The 14824-nt window shown below is 41.2% G+C and overlaps 1 protein-coding gene across 5 annotated transcripts in view; it reads left to right on the top strand.

Moving 5' to 3' along the window:
* The window catches only part of arnt2 (aryl-hydrocarbon receptor nuclear translocator 2), a 369880-nt gene that overhangs the window by 262755 nt on the left and 92301 nt on the right, over positions 1-14824 (top strand). For all 5 annotated transcript variants that reach the window (XM_080214131.1, XM_080214130.1, XM_080214133.1 and 2 more), the window contains 2 exons: positions 3668-3743; positions 3944-4067. In XM_080214131.1, the coding sequence (XP_080070257.1) occupies positions 3668-3743; positions 3944-4067 (200 nt within the window). The remainder of the gene's footprint in view (positions 1-3667; positions 3744-3943; positions 4068-14824) is intronic.

Here is a 14824-nt window from a genome sequence, read left to right as displayed (position 1 = left end):
TACTCCCCGGGTAAAGAGGTTCCTTCTGAATTCCCTATTTGGTTTCTTGGTGACTATCGTGAATTAGTGATTTGTAACTTTGCTCTTTCCTGCTCTAGTGGAAATATATTCTTAATGTCAACTTTTTGAAACCCTTTCATAGACATAATTGCCCATAAATGGGCCGTTAATTATGCAGTTGGTTACCTGCTGCTGCTGCTGGATGGGTGGCTTTTGCTGGTGATGATGCACTTCGGGAAGGTGATCTAGAAGCGGGAATGTTCGACCCACTGACTGGACACCAAAGTTTGGGTTTCCTCTGGGTCCCATCTTTAAGCCTACCCACACGGATCCACAAAAATTCCACTCTGAATCTGTACTTATCTCAGTACAGCTCAAGTTTCCTCAGATTGCATTCAATTTGAAATCACTGAACTGGTGAAAACTTCCACTTCTACACTCTTGGAGTGAAAACCAATTTTAAAAATTACACCTTGTTGAATGAGGTATAACTGGGGGCCCGATTCTCCCAAAAAAATCTGAAGTGTTGAATTGCCAAGAAAAATGGTGTAAATCACGATTGTTTTTTCAGTGGGAGTTCAGACTCGAATCTCCCACACTGTGCAAAGCAGAGGTCACAATCATGAATATCGTTAAAAGTTTGGTGGGGGCAGGGCCTATTCATGCCAGAGACTGGAAGTTCTGGGCCTCTGCATGTGTGCAGTGGCCCCGATCTGTCAGATTGTAGTTTGCTGGCCAGCCTGAGACCCCCGCAATGCTGCCCCCAGCCCTCTTTCTCCCCCGCCTCGTCCCAATCGCTAGCCTTCCTCCTGACCTGATCGATCCCAATGCAGAGTGAGGCCCTGCCCCCTGGGTTCCACCCCTTGGAAGGTGACCCCCAGGCATTGACATTTGCCCCTTGGGTAGTGCTGGGGACACAGGGTGGCACTGCCAGGGTACTCATGCTCAGGTGGCACTACCACCTCTCCCCACCCTGCTGGTCTGTAGATGAGGGTAATGCATTTTACAGTCTTCTTGGATTTCAGCAAGGCTTTTGGTAAGGCCCCATCTGAATACAGGTATAAGAGCCCGTGGGATCTAAGGAAATTTGGCAAATTGGATCCAGAATTGGCTGAGTGGCAGGGTGATGGTTGAGGGATGTTTTTTGAACTAGAAACTATGTCCAGTGAGTCCTACAGGGATTATATATATAAATGATTTAGAGCTGAATGAAAGAGATTGATCATTAAGTTAGTGGATGATTCAAAAATTGGTAAATAGTGAGAATCACAGGGCGACATGGGCTGGTTAGTGGCAAATGGAAGTCAATCTGCATGAATGCAAGATGATGCATCTGGGCAAGAGAAACAAGACAAGAGAACACATGATGAGCAGCAGGATCCTGGAAAGCACTGAGGATCAGAGGGACCTTGGTTTGCATGTACAGTGGCCCCTTAAGGTAGCGGGACAGGTGAATGAAGTGGTTAAGAAGGCATTTGTATACTTGCCCTCATTAGCTGAGGCAAAGAATTTAAGAGCAGAGAGGTTACGTTGGAACCACATAAAACATTGGTGAGGTCAGACCGAGAATATTGTGTGCCATTCTGGAATCCACATTATAGGAAAGATGTGATAGCGTTGGAAAGGGTGCAGAGAAGATTTACCAGGATGGTGCTTGAGATAGAAAGTTTTAGTTATGAAGAGAAATTGGACAGACTGGAGTTATTTTCCCTGGAGCAGAGGAGGCTGAGGCTGGACATAAAATTATGAGGAGTGCAGATAGAATAGACAGGAAGAAAGTTTTCACCTTCATGGAGGGATCCCCCAGAGTAGTTAGACAACAGCCTGACATAATCATAAAACATATAATTCAGCCAAGGTCTCGAACTCCTCCATCACCACTACTGGTTATGTCCTGTTCTACTAAAGATGGCAGGTGGCACACTGGATACAGACAGGAAGCCATGGTTTGGGAGTCTTTTGCACTTATCCCAGATACCATGACATCTCGTATATGACATCAATCCAAACATGGCCAAGGAAACTTCCTGCTGATCTCCACACACACACACTACCCTCTCTCAGCTGATGAAGCAGCACTCTTATATGCCAAATACCACTTGGGGAAAAGCACTAAGTGAGTTTACCAAATGTACTCTGAGTGGAGGAATTTCAGGAGTGACTTAGCAGCATCAGTTGGCTGAGGTCATGCCTGCCAGACTGATGTTGCAGGATCAATGTGTGGGAAGAACCTGCTTCGCTTTGCCCTCACCAATTTACCTGTCACAGGTGCGTCTATTTATGACAGTGTTGGTAGTAGAGACCACTGCAAAACTATTGTGGAGATGAAAGCCCGTCTTCACTCTGAGAACACCTTCCTAGCATTATATGAGATATTACTACGGATTTAAATGAGAGAAGTTCATATCCAGCAGCTCAAAACTGGGTATGCAGGCTCAACTGTGGACCACCAACAACAGCAGAACTGTATACAGTCACAACCTGTAATTCATGGCTTAGCATAACTTTTTACCATGACCATCATTCAGTGTGGAGAGCATGTCAGGAGCAGCACCAAGCAGATCTGAAAATGAGATGCCAAACTGTCAAAATTAAAACTAATGTATAAATAGTGACGTTTAGTGACATTACCATTGATGAATCCCCAACCAACACCATCCTGGATATTAGCACTAACCAGATATTAAATACTGTGGCTATTAAAGTATGCCATTACTGCAGCAATTGTTTCACCTACTGATTCACAAAGCCTTTCCACCACCTGTGAGGCACAACTCAGGCATATAATGCAAAACTTTACACTTGCTTGAGTGAGGACAGCTTTGACAACATCTAAGAAGCTCAACATCATCCAGGACAAAACGACTTTCTTGATCAGCACCACATGCATCACTTTAAACATTCAGTTGCTCCACCACAGGTACACAGTGGCAGCAGTGTGTGCCATCTACGTGATGCACTGCTGTTAACTCTTCAAGCCTTAATCAAAAGCATCTTCCAAACCTGTGACCGGGTTTGATCAGAAGGACAAAGACAGCAAACACAAGTGAATACAACCCCCAAGTCACAAACCTTTCTGACTTGGAAAGATACCACTGTTCCTTTATCGTCTTTGGAGCAAAGTTCTGGGTCTCCCTCGCTAATAGCACTGAACACGCTTTCTGTCTAAGAACTTGCTGTCACCTTCAAGGTAATTTCAGAGGGCAGTTGGTGATGGACAGTAAAACAGTGACATTCACATCCCATGAATGAATAAGTAAAGAAAAGAGAACTATTAATATTTGGATTAATATGAAATTATTTTGATAGAATTTCGAAAACCTCCTCTGTAGTCTAAGTAATCAATTATGACACTTGCCTTTTGACTACGTTTCAAAAATGTATACATTTACGATAAATTTTCATAAAAATGTTGAGGAATTCAAATTTGAAGCCAGAAATAAAAGCTGAATGTAATATTTTAATAGTGTGCTGGATTTTCAGTATTGTTGCAGCTGTTAGGGGGGAAATCAGTAATTATTTAGGAGTTAAGATTTGGCTGGGAATGATGGCGTTTCCTGATATGTAAGTGGAGCAGTGCCAGTTCTGCTTTTTGTAGTACAAGTAATTTAAATGAATGCTGTCATGGCTTGTTTTTCTCCCATTGTGCTTGTGTTCTGTGTTACAGGCAACTGCAGCAGCAGCAACAGGCTGAACTTGAAGTGGGTCCAAGAGAAGGTCTACCTTCCTATGACCCTTCCCAGGTAATGCAGACAAAGAAATACTTCAAAGGAGGCCTGGTCATTGAAATTACATTGTATATTTATCTAGAGGATGCTCGGTTATATACTTCAGAACGTTGAATAAACAAGTTAGAAAATCTGTCTGCTAGTTAGATCAAAGCCTGCACTCCAAAAAAAAAATGATGGCACTAATAGGTTTCATGTCCCTGTTTACTTAAAAGGTCCCTGTTCCAACTGTGTCTGCCGGTGTCCAAGAGCATGGAAAGTCAATTGACAAAACTGACCCACTGTTTTCTCAGGACAGAGACCCCAGATTCACAGATATCTACACAGGTATTTCGTCTGGTAAGTTGTATTATGAAATTAGCAGTGGCAGCTGAAACATTTGTGGAGATGCCGGTGTTGGACTAAGGTAAACACGGTAAGAAGAACATTCAACAGACACGACGTTGCAATGTCACAACAGAACAAATTCAGGCTTCATTTTGTTTGGTTTAAATATTTAAGATGTTCCATCCTCCCTTTCTTCCCTCTCCCAATTTGTTCCCTTTTTTTAAATCCCTTAAAATGAACTGCTTAAAAAGCAGACAAGAATAGTTTTCAAGATTTCAAGGTTTAATCTTTTAAAACTTTGGCATTTTTAAAATAATCATTGTTGGAGATTGCATATTTATTTTATTTTTGATCTTTGTTTTTCAAACTTGTGTTTGGGATGACTTCAAGTGAAATTCAGTTGTCTTCAAATAAAGCAAAGATAGTAGCAATTAAGGAGGACTTAAGTGAAATGTATTAAGTTCATTGTAAGTTTAAGGAACAAAAATGTCAGGGTTTCGAAGTTAACTGCTGCTACTGGAAGTACAATGTAACCTAGAGTGTAAGTTAACCCTGCCTGTTAGTGTTTATTTGCTTATGAGTCAGGAAGGCTTGTTTCATAAATCACTGACAGTGGTTCTGCAGCTGTTTTTGAGAATTCATGGAAACTCAGCTCCAGACTGTCAGGTCTTGCACTGTCAATGTTTTTATGTTTTCTGCCTGCTGCTGGCATTGTAACTTTCAAATAGAAAATGTTAGCGGCTGTTACTAAATGATCAGATGATGCATAAATAACAATCTCGACTCCACCATATCACCACTTTCATATCCATACAAATCTGTTTTAGAGAATGTTAATATAGAACATGGGAAAACTACAGCACAAACAGGCCCTTCGGCCCACAAGTTGCACCAATGATATCCATGCCTACTAGGCTTACTATAACCCTCAATTCTATTAAGTTCCATGTACTCATCCAGAAGTCTCTTAAAAGACCCTATCGACTTTGCCTCCACCACCACCAGTGGCGGCCAATTCCACTCACCCGCCACCCTCTGAGTGAAAAACTTACCCCTAACATCTCCTCTGTACCTACTCCCCAGCACCTTAAACCTGTGTCCTCTTGTAGCAACCATTCCAGCCCTTGGAAAAAGCCTAACTTGGAAGACTGATACCCAAAGATAGCCAGCAATATGAAGAGAAGTAAAAACAGAAAATGCTGGTGGCATCTGTGGAGAGAAAAACACAGTTAATGTCTCGCGTCCATATGACCAGAACCAATTGGATAGAAGACTCAAAATATTAACTGTGTTTCTGTCGCCACAAATGCTGCCAGACCTGCTGAGTTTATCCAGCATTTTATTTCAATTTTCCAGCATCCGCAGTATTTTGTGTTTATTGGTATGAAGAGAAGGACTGGCTCTTTAGCGCCTCCCCAGGATGTCTCAAAGCATATCAGAACATGTAAATTAGTTTTGAATGCAGCCACTATTCTGTAAGATAATGCACAGAGTAAGATCCTAGAAATAATCTGTGGAATAAATAACCAGATGATCTATATTTTTTTCCCTGATGCTGTTGGCTGAGGAAGGAATGTTGTAGGGACTGTTCCGCTACAAATGTTCTTCTTTATCCACGTGAATAGGCACAAAGTGGCTTGGCTTAAATTTTGTTTCAGAAAATGGCATCTCCAGCAATTCAGCACTCTCTCAGACTAGCAATAAATGTCAACCAGATTGTGCTGAAGATTTAGCAGGGACTTGAACTCCTGACCAGCTGTTTGAAGAAAGGAGATTATGACATCACTTAAACTAAGCTGACACCTACAGTAGGAAATCTTGACTTTTCTTTGTATTGAATGCAGTTAGGCAGTAGCTGCTGTCCAGAGCAAGCATTCTGTACTAAGGTCCCCGGGTCCAGCTATCATTCTCTGGATGTGTACAGAAAGGGTGCACAGTGGAGTTTGTATGATTATTGTGTTTTGGAATTGTGTCTTTAAATTTAGAGCAAAATGAAGCAGGAGTTGGACTCTGAAGCAACAGGGTGAGTTGAGAGTAACATTTTGAAAAGTGGATATGGTGGAGGATGGTCAGAATCAGCTGGATGGATAGAAGGACAGTTTGCTTTGAGGTGGAAAGGGAGCAGAGGAAGTCATTGTGATATCAGGTTACAGGCTTTCTAAAGTATTACTGAAAGTAACGGATAGGTCAGTCTGCCAGGATCCAGAAGAGAGAGAGAGATGTGATGCTGAAAATTTCGATGGTTCACTGTACTAGATTGCAAGCGAAGCTCATGCTGGATTGAAAAGACCAATTTGTACAAAGTTAAAAGTGAAGCTGGAAGATTTGCCCAGCTTGTGCTGGAGGGAGGATTTACAATCATGCCTTCACCAAGATGGGCAGTTTGGGGTTAGGAGTTCCCAGACTGCAAAAAGAAAAGTATAGAAATAAACCCCAAGAGTCATTTTGGACTGATGCTGAGAGAATTGAATTCTCCTGAAAGAATAGTGTAAAGTATACCTATGAAGTGCTTTTTTTTGATTAGGCTAAAAATAAGAAGGGGGTATTCAGGTGTAGGTTGTCTACAAAAATAATGTTTAGTCAATAGTGTTTTTAGTTTGTTACAGTAAGTGTCTCAAAATGTGGAAGCTTGTCCTTTTATCTATTAATTGGAAGTTTGAATTTCTTTTTAAAAGTTATCAGTCTCTGCTGAGACTGTAACAGCATCCTCTTATGCAAGGAACCAGCAATGCTGAATTCAATGAAACTCAATGAGACATCAACATCCCATATATATAGAAATTTGTTTTCAGTAGTCTTGAATTGAAATATATCTTATCTATAATACATTAAATTTCTATGCATTTCCTGTGTAGAAAACCATGCACCCTGTACCCACATTTCTCTAACAACTTTGTGTTCAACAAAAAAGTTAGCATACAATTGTCACAAATCAAGATAAGAATGTGAGAATGTGAATTTATGGAGCAGCTTACAACCAATAAAGTAGTTTTGATGTGTAGTTGGAAATCACAAAAGCTGATTTGCAAGATTCTACAAAAAAAAATGATGTTTATGACCAATTAAACTGTTTTATCAGAACATTATATTATTCTGAAATGTCAGCCTAGATTTTGTGCTCCGGTTTCTGGACTGGGGCTTAAGGTCACAACCAGCTGACTAATGCTGCCGCTAAGCCAGGGCTGACATCCAATTCCTGTGTCAATATTTATAACGGAAGCTGCCTGCCTAAACCTACAGAAATGCAATTTATATCCTCCATCATGAGTAGCTGTATATCACCTCCGCTGTTATGTGTCTCCCAACTCCTCAGTCTAAACTGCAGAGAAATTTCCTATTTTGCACCGTGGTTAGCACTGTTGCCTCTTAGTGTCAGGGATCTGGATTCGTTTCTTGGCTTGCGTCACTGTCTAAGTGAAGTTTGTATGTATGAGTGGGTTTCTTCCAGGTGCTCTAGTTTCCTCCCACAGTCCAAAAGACATGCTGGATAGATGCATTGGCCATGCTAAATTATCCCTCAGTGTACCCGAACAGGTGCCAGAGTGTGGTAACTAAGAGATTTTCACAGTAGCTTCATTGCAATATTAATGTAAGCTTACTTGTGATTAATAAATAAACTTTATCAACTCTATGCCTTGGCTTCCTAATTTGCTGTAAGCTTTAATAGAAAGCAAAACATATAACTTCATAATGGGGATGGAATGAAACCTGTGCACCCTTGTTTAGGAATATAGGAAGGAACACAGGAAGTATGGACTATTTGGCCTTTCGAACCTTCTCCGTCATTTCATTAGATCATAGCTGACCTAGTTGTGGACTCGTCTTCACCTTCCTGTCTGTTCTCCATAACCCTTGATTTCCTTGTCTAATTATCCCACATCCTCTAACATTGCTTCACTGTACCTCCGGTCTTGATTTCCCATGGCATTTCTCGCAACCTATTGAAAGGCTTGCATCTTGCATCCAATTCCAGTCTGTCACGTTTTTGCTAACACACACTTGTAAGTTGGCTCAAAGCCAAGCTGTAATAAATCACATCCAAAGAAGTAGCAAACATACAAAAATGAGGAAAGTGGTTAGAGAAATGCCAGTGAGAATCCATTAAAACTTTAGGAAAAGATGAAATATAAATAAATTAGTCAGCAGAATTTAGCCAGTAATCAAATAACATTTAAAATGGAAAACGATACTTGCACCAATCATTTCATTTATGATGAAAACAGAACTTGCTGGAAACAGCTTCTTCCCCGCTGCCATCAGATTTTATAATGTACCTACCTTTTATTAAGTTGATCTTTCTCTACACCCCAGCTATGACTATAACACCACATTCTGCATCTTCTCCTTTCCTTCTCTATGAACGGTATGCTTTGTCTGCATGTATAGCGTGCAAGAAACAAAAGTTTTCACTGTATCCTAATATAAGTGACAATAATAAATCAAATCAAAAAATTGTGGCAGAGGTTGCATCTGGAGAGAAAAACAGAATCAATGTTTTAGCTCCTTCACCATTGATTGCAACAAGCATTTCGTACGGTTAAGGTGAAGCTGGAAAAGTGCATAAGGGAGGAAGGAATAGAAGGATACAGTTGGGTGAGATCAGGTGAAGTAGGCAGTTCATGTGCTGCATCAATACAGACATGCATGAATTTTCATTTGTAACTTTTAATACTTTCACAGTAGTTTTAGTGTCAGAACTACATCTGACAGTATTAAGTTTTGATTGTTTTCCTTTGAAAACTTTAAAGGAGTTATACCTATAGATTGTAAATGTGAACAGGTTGTTGAATTTTTCATCGTGCATTCTGAGTTGAAGCATGAATATGTGTCCCATTAACTTGTATGGATTTGCGAGTTTAATTCCTTTTTCTGAAAGATCTCAAAACAAGCTGGAGATTGCATTATTGCAGTTAGTTTCACTTCAGTATTAATAGTTGCTCTTTGTCATCTTCTGCCCAGTTATTACCTCTGGCTTGTGGTTGGAACCTGTGATCAATAAAAATTAGGGTTGCTTTTGACATTAAGAAAGCAAAACAAAAGTTGTTAATTTGAGAATGGATTTCTTCTTCTCACTTCAGTGGAAAAGCTGAAGAGAATTTCAGTTTGTTTATTCAAGTGCTAAATTTCACAAACTGAATGTGAATGCTTGATGTTCTTTCTGATTTGTTGCTGCCCATGTTAATTATGGAAAGTTCCTCCCCTTATCAAAATGACTCCAGTTTTAGCCGGAAAACCTTTTCACTTGAGAATCAAAGACAGAGAAGCATTTCTGTTCTCTAATATTTGAAAACTATCCAACTGATTAAATTTGGAGGATTTAATCAGTTTTAAGTTTAATAAAGCCAAATTCTCTAGTTGTACAATTTCAGCTTTAACCTCATCACAGAATTGTTACAGTGCAGGAGGTGGCCACTTGGCCTATCATGTCTGTACCGACTCTCTGAATGAACAATTCATTTAATGTTATTCCCCTACATCTGGCATGCTCGTCCTGTCAGATCTGGACAATTAGGGAGCAATCTAGTCTCCCTGACAACTTTGTCTGCAGGAAGTGTGTCCAGTTGCAGCTCCTCATTGACTGCTTTGTTCGGTTGGAGCGGCAGGTGGATGCACTGTGGAGCATACAGGAGACAGAGAGTGTGATAGACACTAGTTACAGGGAGGTTGTCACACCACAGGTTCAGACAGGTAGATAGGTGACTGGCAGGAGAGGCAGGCAGGCAGTGCAGGAGTCTCCTGTGCCTATTCCCCTTTCAAACAGGTATATCGTTTTGGATACTGTTGAGGGAGATAGCCTGTCGGGGGAGATATCAGCAGCAGCCAGGCTGGGTTCTGCTGCGGGACAAAGTCAGGCAAAGAGCAAGCCAACAGTAATAATAGGGGTCTGGCTAGTTAGAAGCACAGACAGGCGTTTCTATGGTTTCATTCAAGACTCCAGGATGGTGTGTTGCCTCCCTGGTGCCAGAGTCAAGGATGTCTCTGAGCGATTGCAGGACATTCTTCAGGGGAGGGTAAGCAGCCAGAGGTCATTGTACATATTGGTACCAGCAACATAGGCGGTAAAAGGGATGAGGTCCTGAAATGTGAATATAGAGAGTTAGGCAAAAGGATAACATACAGGACCTCAAAGGTAGTAATTTCAGGATTACTACCACTGCCATGTGTTAGTAAGAGTATGAATAGAAGGATTAGGCAAATGAATGTGTGGCTTGAGAGCTGGTGAAGGGGGTAGGGATTTAGATTTTTGGATCATAGGGATCTTTTCTAGGGAACGGCTGATTTGTTCAAGAGGAACAGATTACACCTGAACTGGAGGGGGATTATTAACATTCTGGTGGGGAGATTTGCTAGAGCCACTCAGGAGGGTTTAAACTAGTTTGGCAGGGGGGTGGGATCCAAAGCCATAGGGAGACAGAAGAGAAGTTTGAGGACAGCACAGAAGTTAAAGAGAGCATGTTAAGTAGTAAAGGCAGTGTCAGTAATCCTAGAACCAGACAGATCAGGCAAAAGCAAGACAGAGAGCAAGGGAAGTCCAGATTAAACTGCATTTATTTCAATGTAAGAGGCCTGATGGGCAAGGCAGATGGACTCGGGGCATGGATGGGAACGTGGGACTGGGATATTACAGTAATTACTGAAACATGGCTAAGGGAGGGACAGGACTGGCAGCTCAATGTTCCAGGGTACAGATGCCAAAGGAAAGATAGAACAGGATGTAAGAGAAGAGGGGGAGTTGTACTTTCGATTAGGGAAGGCATCATGGCTGTACTGAGAGGGGATATATCTGAGGGTTCGGCCACTGAGTCTGTATGGGTAGAACTGAGAAATAAGAAGGGGGGAGTCATTTTGATAGGGTTGTACTATAGACCCCCAAATAGTCAGCGGGAAATTGAGGAGCAAATATGTAAGACAATTACAGATAGCTCCAAGAAAAATAGGGTGGTAATAGTTGGAAATTTTAATTTTCCCAATATTGACTGGGACAGCCATAGTATTAGCGAGTTGGATGGAGAGAAATTTGTTAGTGTATTGAGGAGGAATTTCTCATTCAGTATGTGGATGGCCCAACTAGAGAGGGGGCACAACTTGACCTCCTCTTGGGAAATAAGGAAAGGCAGGAGACAGAAGTGTTAATGAGTGATCACTTTGGGACAGTGACCATAATTCCATTAGTTTTAAGGTAGCTATGGAGAATGATAGGTCTGTCCCAAAAGTTAAAATTCTATATTGGGGCAAGGCCAATTTTGATGGTATCAGGTAGGAACTTTCAAAAATTAATTGGGGGAGTCTGTGGGAAGGCAAAGGGATGTCTGGTAAATGGCACGCTTTCAAAAGTGTGTTAACCAGGGTTCAGGATAAACACATTCCTCTTAGAGTGAAGGGCAAGGCTGGCAGAAATAGGGAATCCTGGATGACTCGGGATGCTGAGGCCCTGGTCAAGAAGAAGAAAGAGGCACATGACATGCGTAGGCAGCTGGGATTACGTGAATCCCTTGAAGAGTATATAGACTGTAGGAATAGAGTTAAGAGGGAAATCAGGAGGGCAAAAAGGGGACACGAGATTGTTTTGGCAGATAAGGCAAAGAAGAATCCAAAGAGCTTCTACAAATGCATAAAGGGCAAAAGAGTAACAAGGGGGAGAGTAAGACCTCTTAAGGATCAACAAGGGTCATCTGTGTATGGATCCACAACAGATGGGTAAGATCCTAAATGAATATTTCTCATCGGTATTTACTATTGAGAAAAGCACGGATTTTGGGAACTTGGGGAAATAAATAGTGATGTCTTGAGGAGTGTACATATTACAGAGAAGGTGGTGCTGGAAGTCTTAAAGCACATCAAGGTAGATAAATCCACGGGACCTGATGAAGTGTATCCCAGGACATTGTGGGAGGCTAGAGAGGAAATTGTGGATCCCCTAGCAGAGATATTTGAATCATCAATTGTCACAGGTGAGGTGCCTGAAGATCAGAGAGTGGCAAATGTTGTGCCTTTGTTTAAAAAGGGCTGCAGGAAGAAGCCTGGGAATTACAGGCCAGTGAGCCTCACGTCGGTGGTGGGTAAATTGTTGGAAGGTATTTTGAGAGGCAAGTGTCTAGAGACGCAAGTATTGATTAGAGACAGACAGCGTGGCTTTGTGAGTGGAAAATCATGTCTCACAAATTTGATTGATCTTTTTAAAGGGGGTAACCAAAAAGATAGATGAGGGCAGTGCAGTTGATGTTGTCTACATGGACTTTAGCAAGGCCTTTGACAAGGTACCACATGGTAGGTTGTTGCATAAGGTTAAATTTCATGGGATCCAGGTTGATGTATCTAAATGGATACAAAATTGGCTTCTTGACAGAATAAAGTAAAAAGTCTGACAACACCTGGTTTTAGTCCAACCGATTTATTTGATAGTAAACGCACAAGCTTTCGGGTTAGTCCCTTCGTCAGGTGAATGGAGACTGAATATCCACTTCTTGACAGAAGCCAGAGGGAGGTTTTAGAGAAGTGTTTTTCAAACTGGAGGCCTGTGACCAGTGGTGTGCCTCAGGGATCAATGCTGGGTCCACTGTTATTTGTCATTTATATTAATGACTTGGATGAGAATATAGGAGGCACGGTTAGTAAGTTTACAGATGACACTAAGATTGGTGGCATAGTGGACAGTGAAGAAAGTTATCTCCATTTGCAATGGGATCTTGATCAATTGGGTCAGTGGGTTGACAAATGGCAGATGGAGTTTAATTTAGACAAATGCGAGGTGATGCATTTTGATAGATTGAACCAGGGCAGAACTTACTCAGTTAATGGTCAGGCACTGGGGAGAGTTACAGAACAGAGATGTAAGGGTACAGGTTCATAGCTCCTTGAAAGTGGAGTCACAGGTGGACAGAATGGTGAAGAAAACATTCAGCATGCTTGGTTTCATTGGTCAGAATACCGAATACAGGAGTTGGAGTGTCTTGTGAAGTTGTACAAGACATTGGTAAGGCCACACTTGGAATACTGTGTGCAGTTCTGGTCACCCTATTATAGAAAGGATATTATTAAACTAGAAAGAGTGCAGAAAAGATTTACTAGGATGCTACCAGGACTTGATGGATTGAGTTATAAGGAGAGGCCAGATAGACTGGGACCTTTTTCTCTGGAGCGTAGGAAGCCGAGGGGTGATCTTACCGAGGTCCGTAAAATAATGAGGGGCACAGATCAGAGGGGAGTCTAAAATTAGAGGGCATAAGTTTAAGGTGAGAGGGGAGAGATACAAAAGTGTCCAGAGGGGCAATTTTTTTCATGCAGAGGGTGGTGAGTGTCTGGAAGAGGTAGTAGTAGAGGCAGGTACAATTATATTTTTTAAAAAGCATGTAGATAGTTACGTGGGTACAATGGGTATAGAGGGATATGAGCCAAATGTGGGCAATTGGGATTAGCTTAGGGGTTTTTAAAAAAAAGGACAGCATGGACAAGTTGCCTGTTTCCATGCTGTAAACCTCTATGACTCTACTGTCTCGCCATAATCCTACATGTATTTCTTGTTCAGTTAATGTTTCCCTGGACTTCAGAAGCTGACACCTAGATGCCCCCAATTAAGTGAACTTTAACTGCTGGATCATGCCCAGTCTTAGAACCTCCTTCCTGATTACTGTCAGATCCATGGAACCTGCTCTATTGCTGTCATATCCTCTGTACAATTCTTCCAAACCCCAGGATGACTCGACCCTGAGCCTGTTATAATTGCCACATTTGAGGCACTATTGCAGTGCTGCCCCTGGTGTACATAAGCTGAGTATCACTGGAAAATATGACTTGCCATGCTCTTGGTACTTACAAATCCCATTTAGCCGTGCCTTGGAACTTAGCTTGTGGCTTTAAAAATGTTTTAAAGGTTGGAGTTGGTGAATAATCAAGTTGGATTGGAAGTGTTTTCTACCAGAATGACACCCTAACCCCCCTGAGTTAAATTACAAGGAGTGTACCCCCTAAACTTTGAAGGTGAAGTCATCATTTGGTCAAACTATTCAAGACAGTAATGGGGACAGATAGATTGATAGAGAGAAGCTATTATTGTTGAGTGGAGAGGCTAGGATGTAGGTAATTGTTTAAAAACTCGGCACAAGAGTTTCAAGAGTGAAATTAAGGAATACTTTCTCATAAAATTGGTGGTAATAGTTTGGACCTCCATCTGCAAATGGCAATCGATATGAGATGAATTGTTACTTTTAAATCTAAGATTGATACATTTTTATTAACCAAAGATAATAAATATTATGCGGCATAAATGAGAATATATAGTTAGATAACACATCTCTCAGAATGCCATTTGGCCCATCATTCCTCTGCTAATTCATTGAAACAGCTCTCCAATTTATCCCAATCTCTCACTCTGTCCCCATAAGCCCTACAAGGTTCGTTTCTCTGGTATTATTATCACCTCTTTCAAGGGAAGACAATAACCTAGTTTGTGGATCCCAGGGAAATGGTGACTCCTTATTAGCTGAGACCTATTGGGATATGACATGTAATTGCAAAGGTTCAGGTTGCCATGGACAAAGCCTTTCTGCCACAGGAGTGTTTTATGCTTATGCTATTTAAATGTTTTAGTCAATAGTGTACCAGAATCTAATATCTTTTGGAGCTGGTGGTGTTAAATATCTTAATTGCTTCTTGAATTCTGTTTAGAAAGACACAATTGAACCTGCCTCCAATGTAATCACCAAGGCATATCATTCCAGATCACAAGTATATCTTTACCTCGATGTTTTTAATCCTTGAAATTACATCTG

This window comes from Carcharhinus amblyrhynchos, chromosome 28 (assembly GCF_965287045.1).
Source record: "Carcharhinus amblyrhynchos chromosome 28, sCarAmb.v2.hapA, whole genome shotgun sequence".
Classification (NCBI taxonomy): domain Eukaryota; kingdom Metazoa; phylum Chordata; class Chondrichthyes; order Carcharhiniformes; family Carcharhinidae; genus Carcharhinus; species Carcharhinus amblyrhynchos.
This window is presented reverse-complemented; position numbering and strand designations above follow the sequence as displayed.